Source organism: Barbus barbus, assembly GCF_936440315.1.
Source record: "Barbus barbus genome assembly, chromosome: 36".
NCBI classification, from domain to species: Eukaryota; Metazoa; Chordata; class Actinopteri; order Cypriniformes; family Cyprinidae; genus Barbus; species Barbus barbus.
This window is the reverse complement of record NC_136714.1, coordinates 13,973,062-13,989,891: the sequence shown is the minus strand read 5'-3', so window position 1 is coordinate 13,989,891 and position 16,830 is coordinate 13,973,062. Positions and strand designations below refer to the sequence as shown.

The following is a 16,830-nucleotide window of genomic DNA, read 5'->3' as shown; positions in this document are numbered from 1 at the left end:
AAACAGCTTTTTGTTAGTCAACACGGCAAATCCGTGAAATCTAATGTGGGGAAATGCGAAATTACCAAAGGTGTAAATTCCTTTTAAAATTCCTGCATTTTTCCCCGTGAAAACTCGCCTAACAACATTAAATGTGACCGCACCTTAACAGAAAGCTACTTGGTTTGAAAGTAACTTCACATATGGCAACACTATTGATAATAGACAACAAACCATTTTTGCACACAAAATTTTGTCGAAATGTGACGGCATCTATAAGCAGCAGCCATTATCTGCTGGAAGATCAAATTAATGATATATTATTAACAGAGTTCAGTCTGAAGACTTTTTATAGCACCTTACGCAGGCTGTTAAAATGCCTTTAATGTGGCGATTGGCCATTGGGAGGGGCTTAGCCATGAACCACGCACCCATAACCCCTTTAACCTGCGATCTGGAGGTCAAGGGTTCACCTTTACTTGCTTTTCGATTTGAATTTGTTTCCAAGGCTGAAGAAACAGTACAATGATCAGCCATTAATTGTAGTTTTAGACATTTTTCAAATGTACAAGCTGACTGCACATCTGTACAAGTGATAAGACACAGAACATGCCACCTCTCGTCTGACGGCCATTACATCCCCCTTGGACAATTGCTAGCACGCTAAAATGTACATTTGCCCAGGTATGTCTGTTCAGACAATGAAAATACATGTATTTCTGTAGAAAAGAAGCACCGTTGGATGATAGAAACACAATAAAAACCTTTGGCCGCTGGGAATAGCCCTCTCATCCCAAAGAGATTTTCCCCCAAGGGTCTTCACAGAGGAGAGAGACAGGCGCTGGGTTGCTGTTTCTGGTTTAACCAAAAAACAAAAAGGCTCGAAAATGGCCAACAAAAGGCGGTAGATTTCATTTTTTGTCACTTAAACGAAAAGAACTAAATAAAACAAATACAACAGGAATAGGCATTAAAGAGCCCTATTAAGGCCAATGTATGCCTTTTTATGTAAGGGGGCATCGCATGTTAATGACAAAAATACTATAGTTTTTTTATGGCACAAAATCCTACCCTCCTCACAGTACAGTACACTTTATAGTCTTATTGATTAAGGAAGCTGTAGTATTTTTGGCATTACTATAGTACTTTCTGAATAGAGATTGATAACCGCGAGAAGTAAGGTTGGCGTAAACAAAAAATGTCACTCACAGTAGTCACCAAGGTTTTGCTTCAGTGCAAGTTTGTGTTCAAAAAGTGTAGAAGGATATAGCAGCTTCTGTACATATGTTTATCGAAAATGGCATTGGAATGAAATGTTCCCTTATTCAAATGGTTGCCATTGCTATCCAAGCCTGTGTCTCTGCCTGTACTGTAACTTTAACGGATGAATTGTTGTGCTTTGTTGAAAAGTGTTTCCATTTCTCCTCAAATGTGGAGAAGGAGTATTAGTATTAGTGTGTGAGTAGACAACGCTTGCAACATCTCACATGCACACATAATCATGCGTAATGCAATCACTAACAGCCATGGTGTTAATGTACGTTAAAAATACATATGCTACCATTTAAAAAAATGTGGGGTCAGTAAGATTTTTTTAAAGGAAATAGATACTTTTATTTAGCATGGATATATTTAAAATGATCAAAAGTGACAGGCGTTTATTATGTTACAAAATACATCTAATTTAAATAAATGCTGCTCTTTTTATGATAAAAAAATAGTTTTCAACAATAAGAAATGTTTCTTAAGCACCAAATCAACATACTAAAATGATTTCTGAAAGATCATGTGACACTCAAGACTCCAGCAATGGCTGCTGAAAATTCAGCTTTGCAATCACAGGAATAAATTGCATTATAAAATATACTAAAATAAAAACTGTTAATTTAAATTGTAATAGTATTTTAGTTTTTACTGTATTTTTGATCAAATAAATGCAGTCTTGGTAAGCATAAGAGATTACTTTCAACACCACTTGAAAATCATACTGACCTCAAACGTTTGAATGGTAGTGTCCATTGCACTTTTCATGGATGGTTTGCTAATATGTCCGGAATTTGCACTGTGGAATGTCATATTTGAAAATAAAAACAAATGTTTGGATTGTTAACGTCTACTGTGTTTGTATTTATAGCAGCACTGAGATTGTGGTCTGTTTGAGGTATACCTGTGGAAACCCTGGGATCTGGTAGATATGGTTGAGACTGTTGACAGAAGCTTGACAGCTGTGCTCTTATCTGACGCACCATCTGATAAGAGTAATTAAATCCCAAAGATAAATTGAGGCATATAAGATATTCTTTTTAATCTGCTCAAGATGACCGATCCTTCTGAATTTGAGGTAAATGGACTAGAGCAAAACCTCGGAACACAAGCATTTTCTTGTGATACATTGACCGTAACGGAAAAGAGAAGAGGAGTAAACCATTGGAGGCAGGTGTGGAAGTGAAGACGTTGGCTGGCTGAGCAAAGGTGGAAGTAGCTCAGAGTTTGGGGAGAGTGTGGCCTGTAATCTCTGGGACTTCAGAGGAGAGTGGCGTGGTCTGGGTCTGCTGTGTCCATACTAGCCAAAATGGCTTTCTGGTCTTCTCGGGGCAGGCGGCGGTACAGCAGAGCCGAGAAGCGGGCGTACGGGTCCTGGCGGGTCAACTTTTTCTTCTTCTTGCGGAGGTAGAGAGCTTCTTCTGGCTGGAGGACCTGAGAGGTGTGGGGCTGCTGGGTCTGAGAGGGGGGCACACCTGTACAGACAGAAAGACTGATGAGCACATGAGGACAGGTGTGCTAAAAGTAAGGTAAGAGTTGCTGAAGAAACCAGTAGAAAAAAAATTCAGATCTCTCCGAGTGCCTTATATATGTCTTAACATAACTCAAACCTGCGCTACTTTCGTGCCCCTGTATCACACTGTGGACTTGCTCTTTCTTGTTTTGGATATGAAAACATAAACGCAACTGTTGCCATCTTGCATCTCAGTTATCGCTTGTAGTGAAGGGGAACAAATACAATCCCGCCATGCCATGAAGAGAAACGACCAACATAAACTGGCCTTGAGCAATAAGGCTCAGAGGGACCAATTATGAGCAGGAAGAATCCTGCAGGAGGCATGAGGACCAAGCTCCTAGAGGTCAGTCCAGCCTAGATATTGTTTCAACGGTCATAAGTACAGCCTCAGCACCAGGAATGGGGCCAAGAGCGTTCTTCAAGAATCAGGCGATGCCTGAGGGGACCGCTTAAGATAGGTGTGTGTCCTTTATGCAGAGAGAACCCGAGCCTGTAAGGCCGGGATATCCAAGTTATAGAACCTGGCAAATGTGGACGGCGAGGCCCAGCCGGCCACCACACAAATGTCTGCCATGGACACACCACTAGACCACGCCCAGGAAGAGGCCACGCCTCTAGTGGAATGGGCTCTCACTCCAATGGGGCTCTGGAGGCTAGTGCTAGTGCAATAGTGTCAACTAACCATCGAGATATCCTGTGCTTTGTGACCGGAGACCCCTTGGTGCGGTCGCCAAAGCAGACAAAGAGTTGTTCCGATTGCCTAAAGGGCGCGGAACGCTCAATGTAAGTTCTCAATGCCCTGACCGAGCAGAGAAGGTTGAACTCTCGGTCCTCCTCAGAAGGGGGGAGCGCAGAGAGTGTAATAACCTGGGCCCTAAACGGAGTGTAGAGTGCCTTCGGGACATAGCCATGTCTTGGCTTTAGGACGACCTTAGAGTCGTTAGGCCCAAACTCAAGACAGGCAGGGTTCACACAGAGAGCCTGCAAGTCACCTACTCGCATCACCGATGCTAGCGCCAGAAGCAGAGCTTGCAGATTGTAGTGGCTCAAAGGGAACGCCCTTAAGGGCTCTCAAGACCGTCTGCAAGTCCCATGCAGGGACTGTGAGGGGTTGTGGCGGATAGAGCCTCCTAGAACCCCTCAGGAAACGGACAACCAGGTTGTTTCCGGCCCACCGACTGTCCGGCTATAGGAGCGCGAGATATATGTGAGATATATGCGAGATGTGTCCGGCTATAGCTGCCACATAGACTCTGAGCGTGGATGGGGCGCGGCCCTTATCACACAGCTCTTGTAAATAGGACAATATCACTGATATGTCACATGTTGTCGGGTCCTCGCCATGGGTTTGGCACCAGGCGGAGAAAACCGACCACTTAAGGGCGTAGAGGCGTCTCGTGGACGGGGCTCTAGCCTGCTCAATGGTATTCAGGACATTCTCGGCGAGATCTATTGAGTTCCATCGAGTGCCCATAGATGCAGTTCCCACAGCTCGGGCTGGGGGTGCCAGATCGTTCTGTTCGTCTGAGAGAGGAGGTCTCGTCTCAGGGGAATGGGCCATGGAGCCGCTATTAGCAGCTGAGATAACTCTGATATCCAATGATGGTTCTTCCAGAGTTGGGCCACTAGAAGCACTTTGTGCTTGTGTTCCCTGATTCACCTGATTACTTGAGGAATCAGAGCAATCGGGGGAAAAGTATATAGGAGGAGGCTGGGCCATTCGTGGGCCAACGCGTCCTCGCTCTTCGAAAAGTAAATTTGGCAGGGAGAGTTGTCTTTGGAGGCGTAGAGGTCGACCTCTGCCCTGCCAAAGATTCACCAAATTTCTTGAACCGTCTGTGGGTGGAGAATCCACTCCTCGGAGGGGATGTTGTTCCAAGAGAGCATATCCGCTCCTTGGTTCAGCACGCCGGGCACATGAGATGCTCATCGCACAGAGCCCCCCAACCTGTGTTGGAGGTGTCCGTCGTAACAACCTTCCTTCTGTAAACCAAACCCATTGTCACGCCTTTGAACCACCGTAGGTCCTTCCAGGGGGTCAGGGCTGACACGTAGGCCCAGTCTACCCTGATGCTGATGTGTCCATGACGCCACGCATGAGGCGGAATTAGAGGTTTCAGCCAGTACTGAAGGGGTCTCATCCTGAGAAGGCCCAACCGAAGAACTGGCGATACGGAGGCCATGAGGCCCAGCATCCTTTCAAACGATTTGAGTGGGTAAAAGGCTCCAATTTTGAAGGAAGCTGCGAGCTGCCGTATGGCCAGAATGCGATCTGGTGCGACTTTTGCCGTCATGCGGGCTGAGTCAAAAACTGTCCCCAGGAATGAAGTTCGTTGGCTGGGGGACAGGGAGCTCTTGGTCAAATTGATCCTGAGTCCCAGGTCCTCCAAGTAACTGAGGAGGAGGGACCTGTGGGCTACCAGCTCTGCCTTCGACCATGCTAGAATAAGCCAGCCGTTGAGGCAATTCAGTACACGGATTCCCATCTGTCTCAGAGGGGAGGGAGCCACGTCTATGCACTTTGTAAAAGTGCGGGGAGCTAGAGCCAGCCCAAAGGGCAGGACCGTGTATTGATAAGCCACTCCCTCGAAGGCGAATCTCAAGAATCGTCTGTGATGGGGGGGCTATCTGGATGTGAAAGTAAGCGTCTTTCAGATCCAGCGAAAAGAACCAGTCCTCTGGGCGAATTTGTGAGAGGATCTGCTTCAGTGTAGTCATTCTGAACGGCTGTCTCATGAGGGCGTGGTTCAGACATGTGAAATTGAGGATGGGCCGGAGGCCGCCATCTTTTTTGGGGACGAGGAAATAACGCCTGTAGAAGCCTGACTCGCTCTGAGCTGGGGGAACTATCTCTATAGCTCCTTTTGCCAGCAAATTCCTTACCTCGGCTCGCAGAACGTGAGCGTTGCTGCTCAGCACTGAGGTGGAGACCATGCCGCTGTACCGCGGGGGTCGTCGAGCGAATTGAAGTGTATAACCTCGTTTTATAATCCCCAGAACCCAACGAGACACTCCGGGGATGGCCCACCAGGCCTCGGCCCGTGTGGCAAGGGGTTGGCAAGGGGTTCGGGTGGTGAGTTGCTCTGCGGGGACTCGACACACTCGGTAATTGGAACAGGAAATTTGCTCTCTTTTTGAGGATGTTTGTTTTTTATTTTTCTCGCTATAACAGCGGCTGTATGTGGAGGTGCTTTTGGAAAGGGGCTGTGATTCACAACTGTTTCTGTGACAAACAAACCGGCCTTGGTACCCGGAACTGAACGGGATACTTGAAGGCACAACAGCGGGCGTTTTGGGGTTGGTCCAGCCTTTGCGAGACTTTGCCCCCTCCTCTTCCTTCCTAGTTGATCAGGACGACGCCGGAGGCACAGGGTCCAAGGTCAGCTTGGGCCGGGGTCCTTGACACTTCGGATAGGAGTAGCGCTTGGCCGAGCGGGAGCACTGCCGAGGCTCAGGCTTCCGTGTAGGCTGAGCGGGTGATGGCGCAGGTTTAGCTGGCTGTTCCATTTTGGCTGGAAGTGTCGCATAGCTTGGGACGACAACTGAGCCGCGGTGAATCGCTCCTCAAAGCCCTCGACAGCAGGTCCAAAGAGCCCCGTAGGGGAGACCGGGGAGTCGAGGAAAGGGACCTTGTCAGCCTCCTTGATCTCAGTGAGGTTTAACCATAAGTGGAGCTCCAACACCACTAAGTTGGCCATTGACCTCCCTATGGACTGTGCTGTAGCCTTGGTAGCCCTCAGAGCCAGGACGGTGGCGCTGCGCAGTTCCCTGAAAACTGCGGGATCAGGTCCGGACTCGTCCATAGTCTGGAGGAGTTTGGCCTGAAAGACCTGGAGCACAGCCATGGAATGAAGCGCTGAGGCGGCCTGCCCGGCGGAGGAATATGCTCGTCCAGCGAGGGCAGAAGTCGTCCTGCAGGGCTTGGAGGGGTGAGCGGCCTTTGCTTTCCCTCCGATGGCGGAGGGTGGGCAAAGGTGCGCAGCCACTGCCTCATCGAGAGGGGGCAGCCTTTCGTAGCCCTTCTCTTTGGCGCCGTCCACTAAGGAGAGAGCAGAGGAAGAGTTAGAGCGAAGGCGGGCCGAATACGGAGCATGCCACGACTTCGTAAGTTCATCATGGACCTCCGGGAAAAACGGAGAGGTTCGCTGACGAGGGGCCATACGGCGCCCCAGCAGGAACCATTCGTCCAGACGATTACGAGTGGGCTCCTCCGGCGAAGACCACTCCAAACCCAGCTCGTCGACGGCCTTAGAGAGGATGCGGAAGAGCTCGGCATCCATACCTGGCTTCGCGTCGCTGGGTTCGGCAGACGATGAAGGGGCGGGGTCGATAGTGGAGCCCAACATCTCCTCCGCATCTGACGCTATTAGAGACATGCTGTCATCTAATAGCTCGTCCTCAACAGCTCCGAACGAGATCACGTCACTCGCACCAACCGAGGGACGTTGATCTGCGTGCTCGAAGAGGACGGGAGAATCCTCTCTGCATAGCGGGGGCGATGCATGCGGGGTCTGAGCCGGCGTGAGCTCGCTCGCCGCTGAGTGCTTAATCCCTTTACCCCGCCATTTTTTCCCCGCAGATCCCTGGGAGGAAGAAAACGGGAGGGCGCGAGGGGCGGCATCGTTTTCTGAAAAGAAAGCGATCCGAGCGCACAGAGTCACGAGACTCATGTTCACGCAGTGTGAACATTCCATCTCAGTCAGAGCAGCTTCTGCGTGGGGTTTACCCAGGCACGAAACACACTCCGAGTGGCCGTCAGCATCGTGCAGAGAGATCCTGCACGACGCGCAAAGACGGCGCGGCATTTGTAACAATGACGCAGCTCTTTTAGAGAAATTTCCTTTTTAATATATGCTCGCCGGATGGCAGCAGGGGACGAGCTGACATCTGCTTGATCGCTGAGCGGCTCGGCGAAGCGGGCTGGATCAGCGGGGAGGCGCAGGAAAAAAGGCAGCTTCTAATCCGCAGCGAGGCGTTTCAACGGCGAGCGTCTGGAGTCCTGGGATCAGCGAAGAAGTCGTCGCTGAAGGAGAATTGATCTGATTTCCTATGGCTTATATAGCCATATGGCCCCGCCCTTTCTGGCGGGCTCTGGCAGGCATTGTGGAGCTCCGCTGACGAGCCATTGGTTCGTTTTTATTTACTGCACGAACCAATGGCCGTGCAGTCACACTGCGTGATTGAAAAAGTCTTCAGTCCTCGGAGAAAAAGGAATTTTCCCCATAGCATCTAGCGACGCAGTACGAGTGAAGTATCGACAGGGAACAACTTTATTTCAATTCTTAGATAATTAGAAAAAAAAAAATGTTTGTCAAGTATAAACTCTTTTTGCAGTATATTTCTTTCACACTACACTAAGTGAAATGTTATAATGTGAGCATAAAGTATCGCATAAACTATCATGAGTCAGGATAAATGTAAATAAAAGTGGTTAATTTTAAAGCAGTATACAGCACAGATCGTCATCAGTACAGTGCCATAGGGATATATAGTGTTAAAGGAAGCACAGATAGCATTTCAATGTGGAGAACCACCGTTATGAAGAGTCTCTCTCAATACCACCTTCCCACACCTCAGTGTCCTACAAACATAAAATGCAAAACTGACTCTGTATATTATATATGAACTAAAGTAGCTTGTGAGTTCCTTCTCACCCGTCTTTCGTCTGGTCTTGGAGTTGTTATTGTTGATGCCGACTTTCTTGGCTTTTTTCACTCGTTGATATCTCAGTGCTTCTATCCTCTCAGACCCTGCAGAGCCACTTGGTGCACCTCGACGTTTTCTGTGCAGGAAGCAAAGAGAGGCAAAGCCATCACACAGGGGAAAGGTAGTTCGATGGCTCGCCATGTGTGTTAAACTGGTCATAGTAGTGACCACATGGCCTTTGATTAAGTTACTGTTGCTAGTACAGGCCTACAGGCAACTCAGATTACCCATGAATCTCTTACACTCAAATGATCTGAACCAGGCATGGTCCAGTTTAGCATGATAAGTATGATGCAAAACATTTATTTGAGTGGAAAGAGAGGTATACTTAAAGTTTTTCAGGAATTTCCCTCCAAAGATTAAATTTATAACTGCAGGTTTTTCAATAATTAGAGATCAAATCAACATTTAAACAGAAAAAATAAGAATTTTGTTTTAAAATGTATACAATACCTCAATATGGCAACATTATGTATCTGTTTAAAGAGAAATTTAGAGAAATCATGACATAGATTGGGGTAATTACAATGGATGAGCATACTTAAATACATATTAGAAAAATACTGTAAAGGTAAAGTACTTTAAAATGTTACTTATGAAAACATTTATATAAAAACTTTATCAATCCATTCTCAGACATTTAAGTTTGTATGTACAGTCTTCCCATCCAAATACAGTATGGAGGCACTTAAACTGGCAGCCCGCATACTCTGCCCCACACACTCGCGCGCACGCGCGCGCACACACACACACAAACACACACACACACACAGGTCTCATGAGGCACAATAAAATAACTGAAATAGCATTATAGAGGGGCCGTCCTTCTGCTGAGGCTGCCGAGAGAAATTAAAGGCCATTAGTAGAGGGGAAAATCACAGCTCAGCGACAAAGCATTGTCAGAAATGTGCTCATAGACATGAATACTGTCTACAATGGGCTTCACCATGCTGACAGGGGGAGAGATGGCGGGAGGGGAAAATGGCTACTTGGGAACAGTCACATAATGAAAAATAAAACAAAGCACTTGGACAACAAATGTAACAAGAATTTAATCAGATATTTGTTGGTTTTTCAACTGAAGAGCAATATTTAGCAATGGCATGCATGGCAATTTGCACATGGAACAGAACTTTAAAGGGGAATACTCTGGAAAAGCACTTCATTGTGTGAAAGCAACAACTTAAAAAGGAACATTTTCTGGTGCCAATAGTGCTTTCCCCATTGTAAAGAAAGTGCAGGAACTGTTTTGGAAGAAAACTTGCTTCGCATGATTGTGAAATGTGTTCTGCAGTCCAAACAAGTGCAGTTTTATGCATACACTGCATGTACACTAGATGATGATCATACAAAAAAATGTAGCATTTTATCATACAAGGTGTCCGTACAAGGCTCATGGTTTTTAAAACACTTGAATTGGTTTCAAGTAATAAAAAGCACCTACCTAAAATGAAGTATAACATGCAACTCCTGCTTGAGACGATCCCTAACAAATGGTCACCTTGATTCAGGGTGAGTTCAAATTCCCAGCTACTGCGAGTAGTGTTTGTGTTGTCATTTAATATAAACCTTCGTTTAAAAGCACAATTATTCTAAATGGCGGATTCTCATAAAATCAATATTAAAGCTCGGTTCTCTACATATTTTATTTTTTTTGCGTCTCAAGCATGAGGTTGTGTTGATTAAATGAAATGTGCTGGGTTTCCTAATCGATAACTGGAAAACGTACATATGCATACTAAGACCAGAATGCATATAGGATTCAAGACTGCAGAACAAAAATATGTGGCTGAAATTAAATATTAAAAAAAAAAAAATCAGTAAACTTGGTAATAAACGATAGGAAAGCAAGACCCAAAGACTTGTATTCCCCTTTAAAGGACAAGGTGAATAAAAGCCGCACCTGCTGCCCCCCCCCCTTTCAGACATGGATCCAACCCTTACCTATTGCGGTGTAGAGGACCTGGTCACAACAACGCTGCCCAGATAGCTGAGATCAATCAAAAACAAAGCAGGTAAGACTCGAGGAGTCATCAAGAATGACCAAATGCCCTATTTAAGATGATGGCGACATTGCAACAGATGAGAGCAGACAGTCCCTGCAACACGATTCGCCCAACAAGCCTCCCCCTAGCAGTCAGAGCTGGGGTGACCTGGGTGACAGGAGGCAGGAGAGAGGGGGGGTGTGGAAAAGGCAATCATGCGGTCAGGTTACTCTGGAACAGGAGAAGAGCCCTGTCCCTGTTGTGCCGGACACACCAACCTCAGCCTCCATATCATACATTCTGAGTGTCGTCCTAAAAAGCCTGGAGTTAGTCAAAACAGTGGGCTTCATTTGGACTGGGATTGGTCAATTTTATTGCACATGTGGGGTTCCTCCTGTTGGGTGAAAGGCAGGGTAAAGCATGACGGTGGATGGAAAGGCTGAGATCCTGTGGTGGTGTACCTCTGATTCCAGGCTTTTTAGGGGCTTCGTTATTGCATTTTAAATCAACTTAAAAATGGAACTTCTCCAGACATGTAGCCCTAAAAGGTCTGTCACCACGTCTGTGAAGCATATAATTCATCTTGACTTGGAATCTGTTACCCCACAACCACATTTGGTTAAAGTCGCTCGCTTTTGATCTAAGACAAGTGCTTTAAAGTGCTTCACAGACCTTATGAATGAAATTGGATGCCTGACATGAAAAGCAGAATCAGTGGCATAGAAAACTATAGCACAACTTGTCTATGTAGAAAATGGTTTTGAATGGTTTTGAATAATGCAAGGCATCTGGGGCAGTGTATCTATGAAAGCATGAGTTCTAACATTACTAAAACCAGCTTAAGGCAAGCAGCAAATAAAAATTTGCCCATGTGAGCAAACTGTAGCTTTAGACTAAAATCAAAAGTCTGGTTATTTCTGCACTGAGAAGACCCCTGAAGGGTGCTAGATGTTACACTTAGGCCAGATGGTACATGGTTGATCGAGCCACACTCTACAGGCCAAGTGCACCTACCCTGAAGCTGATAACTGGGGTGGAGAGGGTTCTGATGGAAGGATCTCCTCCTCAGTCCTCCTCTGGGTTGGCATCTGCCCGAAAATGTTGCTGATTTCTACAGGAGGTGAAGGGGACTGTGACGGATAGCTTGCTGCTGAGGTGGCAAATGCCATGTGGGATCGGTAGCTGGGACTTGCCCTTCGGCTGCCTTGGCCTTGAGCAGGAGAGGAGGAGGGGGAAGACCTTCTAGAGAAACTAGCTGAAGAAGGAGGTCGAAGGGTGATCTCAGACATCTCAGGAGGGATTGGGGGTTGGATGAAACTGGGACGGGGCCTGGGGCGCACTACAATCTCCGGTGAGCCTTCGTGAGAGCTAATAGGGCTCTGAGTTAGAGGTGAGAGGCGGGATGGCTGGAGAACTACCATGCTGGGTTCCATCCTGCGGGGCTGCCTTGGGCTAAGCCTGGGTGTAAGCTCGTACCATCGCGTATCCAGGCTTCTGAACGAGCTTGGGCCAACCATGTGAGACACTGGGTCAGGGTAAGGCAATACAGGTACACCCATACCGTGGTTTGTGTGTCTTAGCTGCCCTAGACTCTGTGCCTCTTGCATAGGTAAACGCTTGGCTGGAAGGCCCTGAGGCCTGACCTTGCTGGGAGACTTGCCTGGGCGGCTTTTTGGGGCCTCCAGCTGCAGGATACCAGGGTACGGAGATACTTGAAGGGTGGAGGGCTGGAGGGCACTAGGAGGAAGAACAAGAGGGGGTGGAAGGGGAGGTTCCTGGTGAAGATGCAAAGGATGTGGGGGTGGAAATATAAAGTGAGGACCCTCGATTGTTGCAAAGGTAAAATCGGGTCGCTGCCAGATGTCTGGAGAGCGCGAGGTGGAGGGGTGCGCCAAGGGAAGGGTGTAGCCAGAGACTGCATAATGCTGAATCTCTCCCTCACCGATTTCCTCCGGGATGGTGGGATGACCGAAAGGTCCCTCCAGGTGGTAAGGAGGAGAAGACATTACTGAGCTGAGAGGGCTGGTATCTGGCATGTAGAAGGGAGGCGGTGGCTCAGGTTCCCCTGGACTTCCCAAGTAGCTGTAGAACTGGCCATGGGAAAAGGCTCGGAAGTGAGGAGCACCACGAATCTGCCCTGTAGCCTGGAGTCGACTGGTTTCCATGATAGTCATGCCTTCCATTGGCCTCTGGAAGCGGGGACTGTAGGCTGGGGGCTGCAAGTAAGACTCCTGGCTAGAAGAAATGGGCGAGATCTGATGGGGTCTGAGGGTAGCCATCTTAGGCGGCATGGGCCCCGGATCATCATTCTCCTCATCAGACTGTCGAAATTCAGGGTACAGGTCAGACTCCTCCACGAAGGGGAAGCCCTCGATGCGCCTTGCCTTAACTGGAGTTTCCACATCCATAGGTTCCATGACAAAGCGCCCATCTGGGCCACGACTGATCAATTCTATAGGCGTGGTAGCCTCTGCCTCATGCTTAGAGACGCTATATTTCTTGCTAATTATTGCTCTCTTGGTCTTCTTGTATAAAGACAGCTCCTTCTCCTTGGCAGGACTTTGAGGAAACTTCTTAGCTCGTAAACCATCCTCGGAGGACTCTGAAGGAGGTCCTATGGAGCGGACACTTTCTGGACTAACCTTTCCAGAAGATGATCTATAAAAGCAGGAAAGAAAAAGAAAGAAGAATAAATAATGAATTACGTCATGGTCATTGTAGTTTCAGGTAAAAATATATCTTAGACAACTGGTTATAAATCTGATGTTGTTTATCACTCATCTTAATGCTCTCATTTGATGATACCTGTGATTCAAATATACTTATGAAACACCACCAACAGACCAACACGCACTGTGAAAAATTCTCTGACAGTCTCGCACCCAAAGTACTTCAAGGTATCCTTCACCCACACCTCTCAAAGTGACAGCTAAGGTGAGCATGACGTAAACTATGAAATCCAACAGTGCATATACACGTCAGCAACTGAAACTTGCTTATTTACTTTAAATGATTGCTATAATTGTTAATCAGTCAATGAACTGTTTTATGAAACTTTTCTGACATATATATTAAACATTTCTTAAGATAACAAGCTGTCCTCAAGCTTTCAGTGCAACATGCCCTTTTAGCATTAACCAGAATGATTGCTGAAGTGGTTTGTTTACTTTAAGGACATAATCACGTTAGCTAAATGTAACCTATGATTTAGATTATTTGCCAGTTTATCTATTTGACATCTTTATTCTACTTTACATATTAAAAACAAATCAGTTATCTTCAGATCAGTTTGAAAATATCTAGGACACAGGACTTGAGAATAATTACACAATTATTTAAGGCCCTATAAAGTAGCACCCTGAAACCTAATAGAGATGACTACATATGATTACAATGAGTTTGATTGTTGATTGTAATTCTCACTGTTTTTTTTTTCTGGATATATCTTGTCATAACTCATCCTTGTTAAGGCCTTATACTCTTCAGTCACCACTGTTTGAATGTCACAGCTAATTCAGTTTTAACGGTATTGTTTTCTCAAGAAATGTGTTTAGTGTGTGTGTGTGTGTGTGTGTGTGTGTGTGTGTGTGTATGATAGACATCAAAAATCCCAAAAAATGAGTCCTCATTAATCATAAATGGTGGCATTGTCCAAGATATTCAACTGAGAGTATTTATGTGACCAAACAACGAGAAATAACAAGCATACTCCAGAAAAGAAGACGAGAAAATCAGGAAATGTTGGAGCCATAATACTTTATTCAGTAACAAATATACATGTAATGGCTGAAGCTTTGTTTTTGCTGAATCATTACACCATGCACTTTCACTTGTAATGGCTGCTGTGACTGAGCTTGGTTTCCATGGCAACTGCCTATTGATGACCACCATTCAGGTGCAATGACGTTATGCCTGCTCCAAGCAACAATACAGTGCACCATAAAGCAGGCTTTTCCCCAGCCAAGCAGAGGGAACACACAATACACACTCTTTAGCAAAAGAAAGTCCTCACCAAAGAAACTTCCCACAATTGCTTTCACAAATGTTTAGAGGCATAATACACAACATGCCTGTTAAGAGAATGAAAAGAAAACTAAACACACAGACAGGTTTGATCGGATATTGGCTTGCTTGTCAACGAGGCTGTGCTTTCATTTTGCAAGAGTAAACATGTTTTGGATAAAAACATTGATAAAACATCAAAGATGTAATTATCCTTATCAGCTGATCATGTCAAGTTGTTGACCTGCTAAATGTTGTGATGAAAGATAATGACCTCAGGATTGCTGACAGGAAGATGGTATCAGATCTTATAGAGGCCACCAAAATAAACCTTTTCTGGCTTTACTTGGCCTTCCATTCAAATTTCTCCTAGAACTTTATAATACAATCTTCAAACTGAGCCTCGATTCAGATTCTACCATGCAAACATGATGTTGCTTTGTAGGTAACAAAGTTCAAAATCTTCCTGGACTAATCAAGCTGAGCATTTAAAAATGATTGTCTGGCAATATACATTAATACCACAGTTAATACAGTTTTTGGCACAGAAAATCTAATTAAAAGCTCAATCTACTGTTACCATTCACTGTAAAAGTAATTACAAATAACAACCTAAAGTGCACAAGCTTCACAATATACCAGGATTGTGCAATGTTTACTACTTATATAAGATAAATCCATGAACAAAACAATAAATAACAACAAAAAGCAATCTGAATGCAGGAACACTAGCCGCAGCACGTTAACCTCTGGTGTGCAAGGGTGTGTCGGTGACGTACAGGCAGTGGTTCAAGTGCTTGGGAGGGAGAAATCTGAAACAAACATTATGGGGGTGGTTAAGACAAATGAAAAAGAGTGCAAGCTACCCCTTGGCAGCCTGTGGGCTTAATGTGTGCAGTGTTATTTGAACTACTGTAAATGTGTGAAAACACAAAAGTTCAAATGCAATGGATTATGTAGAATACAGTAAGTAAAATATTTAATCTTATTAAAAACTGAAGCTATGATATATATACACATGCAGTGCACAGCATAAATGAGTACACTCCCTCTGAATAAATATAAAATATGTATTTTCTTACTGATCACTAATATTATTCATGGCAAGATGGTAAATTGACATGTATTAAAAATATACTTAATAAAAACAACAAAAATATATACCAATATTTTCTGTAAGATAAATAAATTAGCCAATTTTGTTTAAATGAAGGATTGCAGAAATGAGTACACCCTAGATTTAATTCAGCAAATGTATAATATTCTAGTAATTAGTGTGTCCTCCAGAACTAAGTGTACTGCTCTGACCCTTCTTGGCACTGAGTGTACAAGTTCATGACAAATTTTCACATCTGTCCTGTTTAACTCCTGGAGGACAACCTCCTTAAATGCTCTGGTCTTTAATGGGGAGTTTTGCTCAGCTCAACTCTACAGAATCCCCCACAGCTGCTAAAGAGAGCTAAGATTGAGTGAAATACATGTCCACTGAAGGATTTTCACCTTGGGAGAATAAATATCTTCATTGTCATGCTGAAAAAATGCCCAATAATGAAGAGAATGAGGGGAGGGTAGCATCTTCTGTTTCAAGTTTTTGTATTACATCACACAGTAGTGTGTGAATTCATGACAGCATTGATAAAGCACAACTCCCTCACACCTTCAGCACTCATATATAAGAGCTTTACTACCACTGAACGTCACTGTGGGTGCCAAGCACTTCTCGCTGTACTTCTCCACTAACAACACCAGAACATTTTGGATGCTTTTGGATCCTAAATGGTTGACTTGGTCTCTTGAGACAAGAGTATGGATTCCCAGAAGTCTCTATTTGGTAAATATGGGCCTTGGAAAAGGTTAAATGAGTTTATTTTGCTTTGGCTACAATAGGTAATTCTAGTGGTGACAACAACCATACATGTCACTTCTGCAGGCTGCGTCATACTCTCTGAGATAAAGTGTCACTTTTTTCATAGCTTTTGCCGGCTCTGGGACACTTGCATGTTATTTCTCCTGCTCTTTTTCTAGCAATATTTTCACACTTAAAACAATAATTTGGTATTTCTCTTGTACCATTGTCCTCTTTTATGCTAAGAAATAAGTTACCTGGCAGTTCTCTCCCAAGTGGTTCCACTGCTGCCAGCATTAAGTCTGAGTATGATTCAGTGGGTTATATAACACTTTTAATTGTCAGGAAAGTACATGTCTTTAAAAGTTTTGGTTCAATATACTTACTTACCTGTTGATCAAAAATAGCCTTATACACTTTTTATTTTAATTTAGTAACTTTCAGTAGGGTGCATTTTTGCAACACAACATTTTATCACTTTGATAAGAAAATCTTATTTTGCTGAATAATTTTGACATTCTTCTTTGGCAATT

General features: G+C 45.0%; 1 protein-coding gene across 1 annotated transcript in view; it reads right to left on the bottom strand.

The window, feature by feature from the left end:
- Positions 1 to 2,502: 2,502 nt before the first annotated feature.
- Positions 2,503 to 16,830, bottom strand: part of LOC306856108 (protein turtle homolog B-like) — a gene marked incomplete at both ends in the record, with an annotated part of 144,644 nt that continues 130,316 nt past the window's right edge. Inside the window, 3 exons of the mRNA XM_079395133.1 lie at positions 2,503 to 2,717; positions 8,413 to 8,540; positions 11,464 to 13,107. Coding sequence (XP_079251259.1) covers positions 2,503 to 2,717; positions 8,413 to 8,540; positions 11,464 to 13,107 — 1,987 coding nt within the window. The remainder of the gene's footprint in view (positions 2,718 to 8,412; positions 8,541 to 11,463; positions 13,108 to 16,830) is intronic.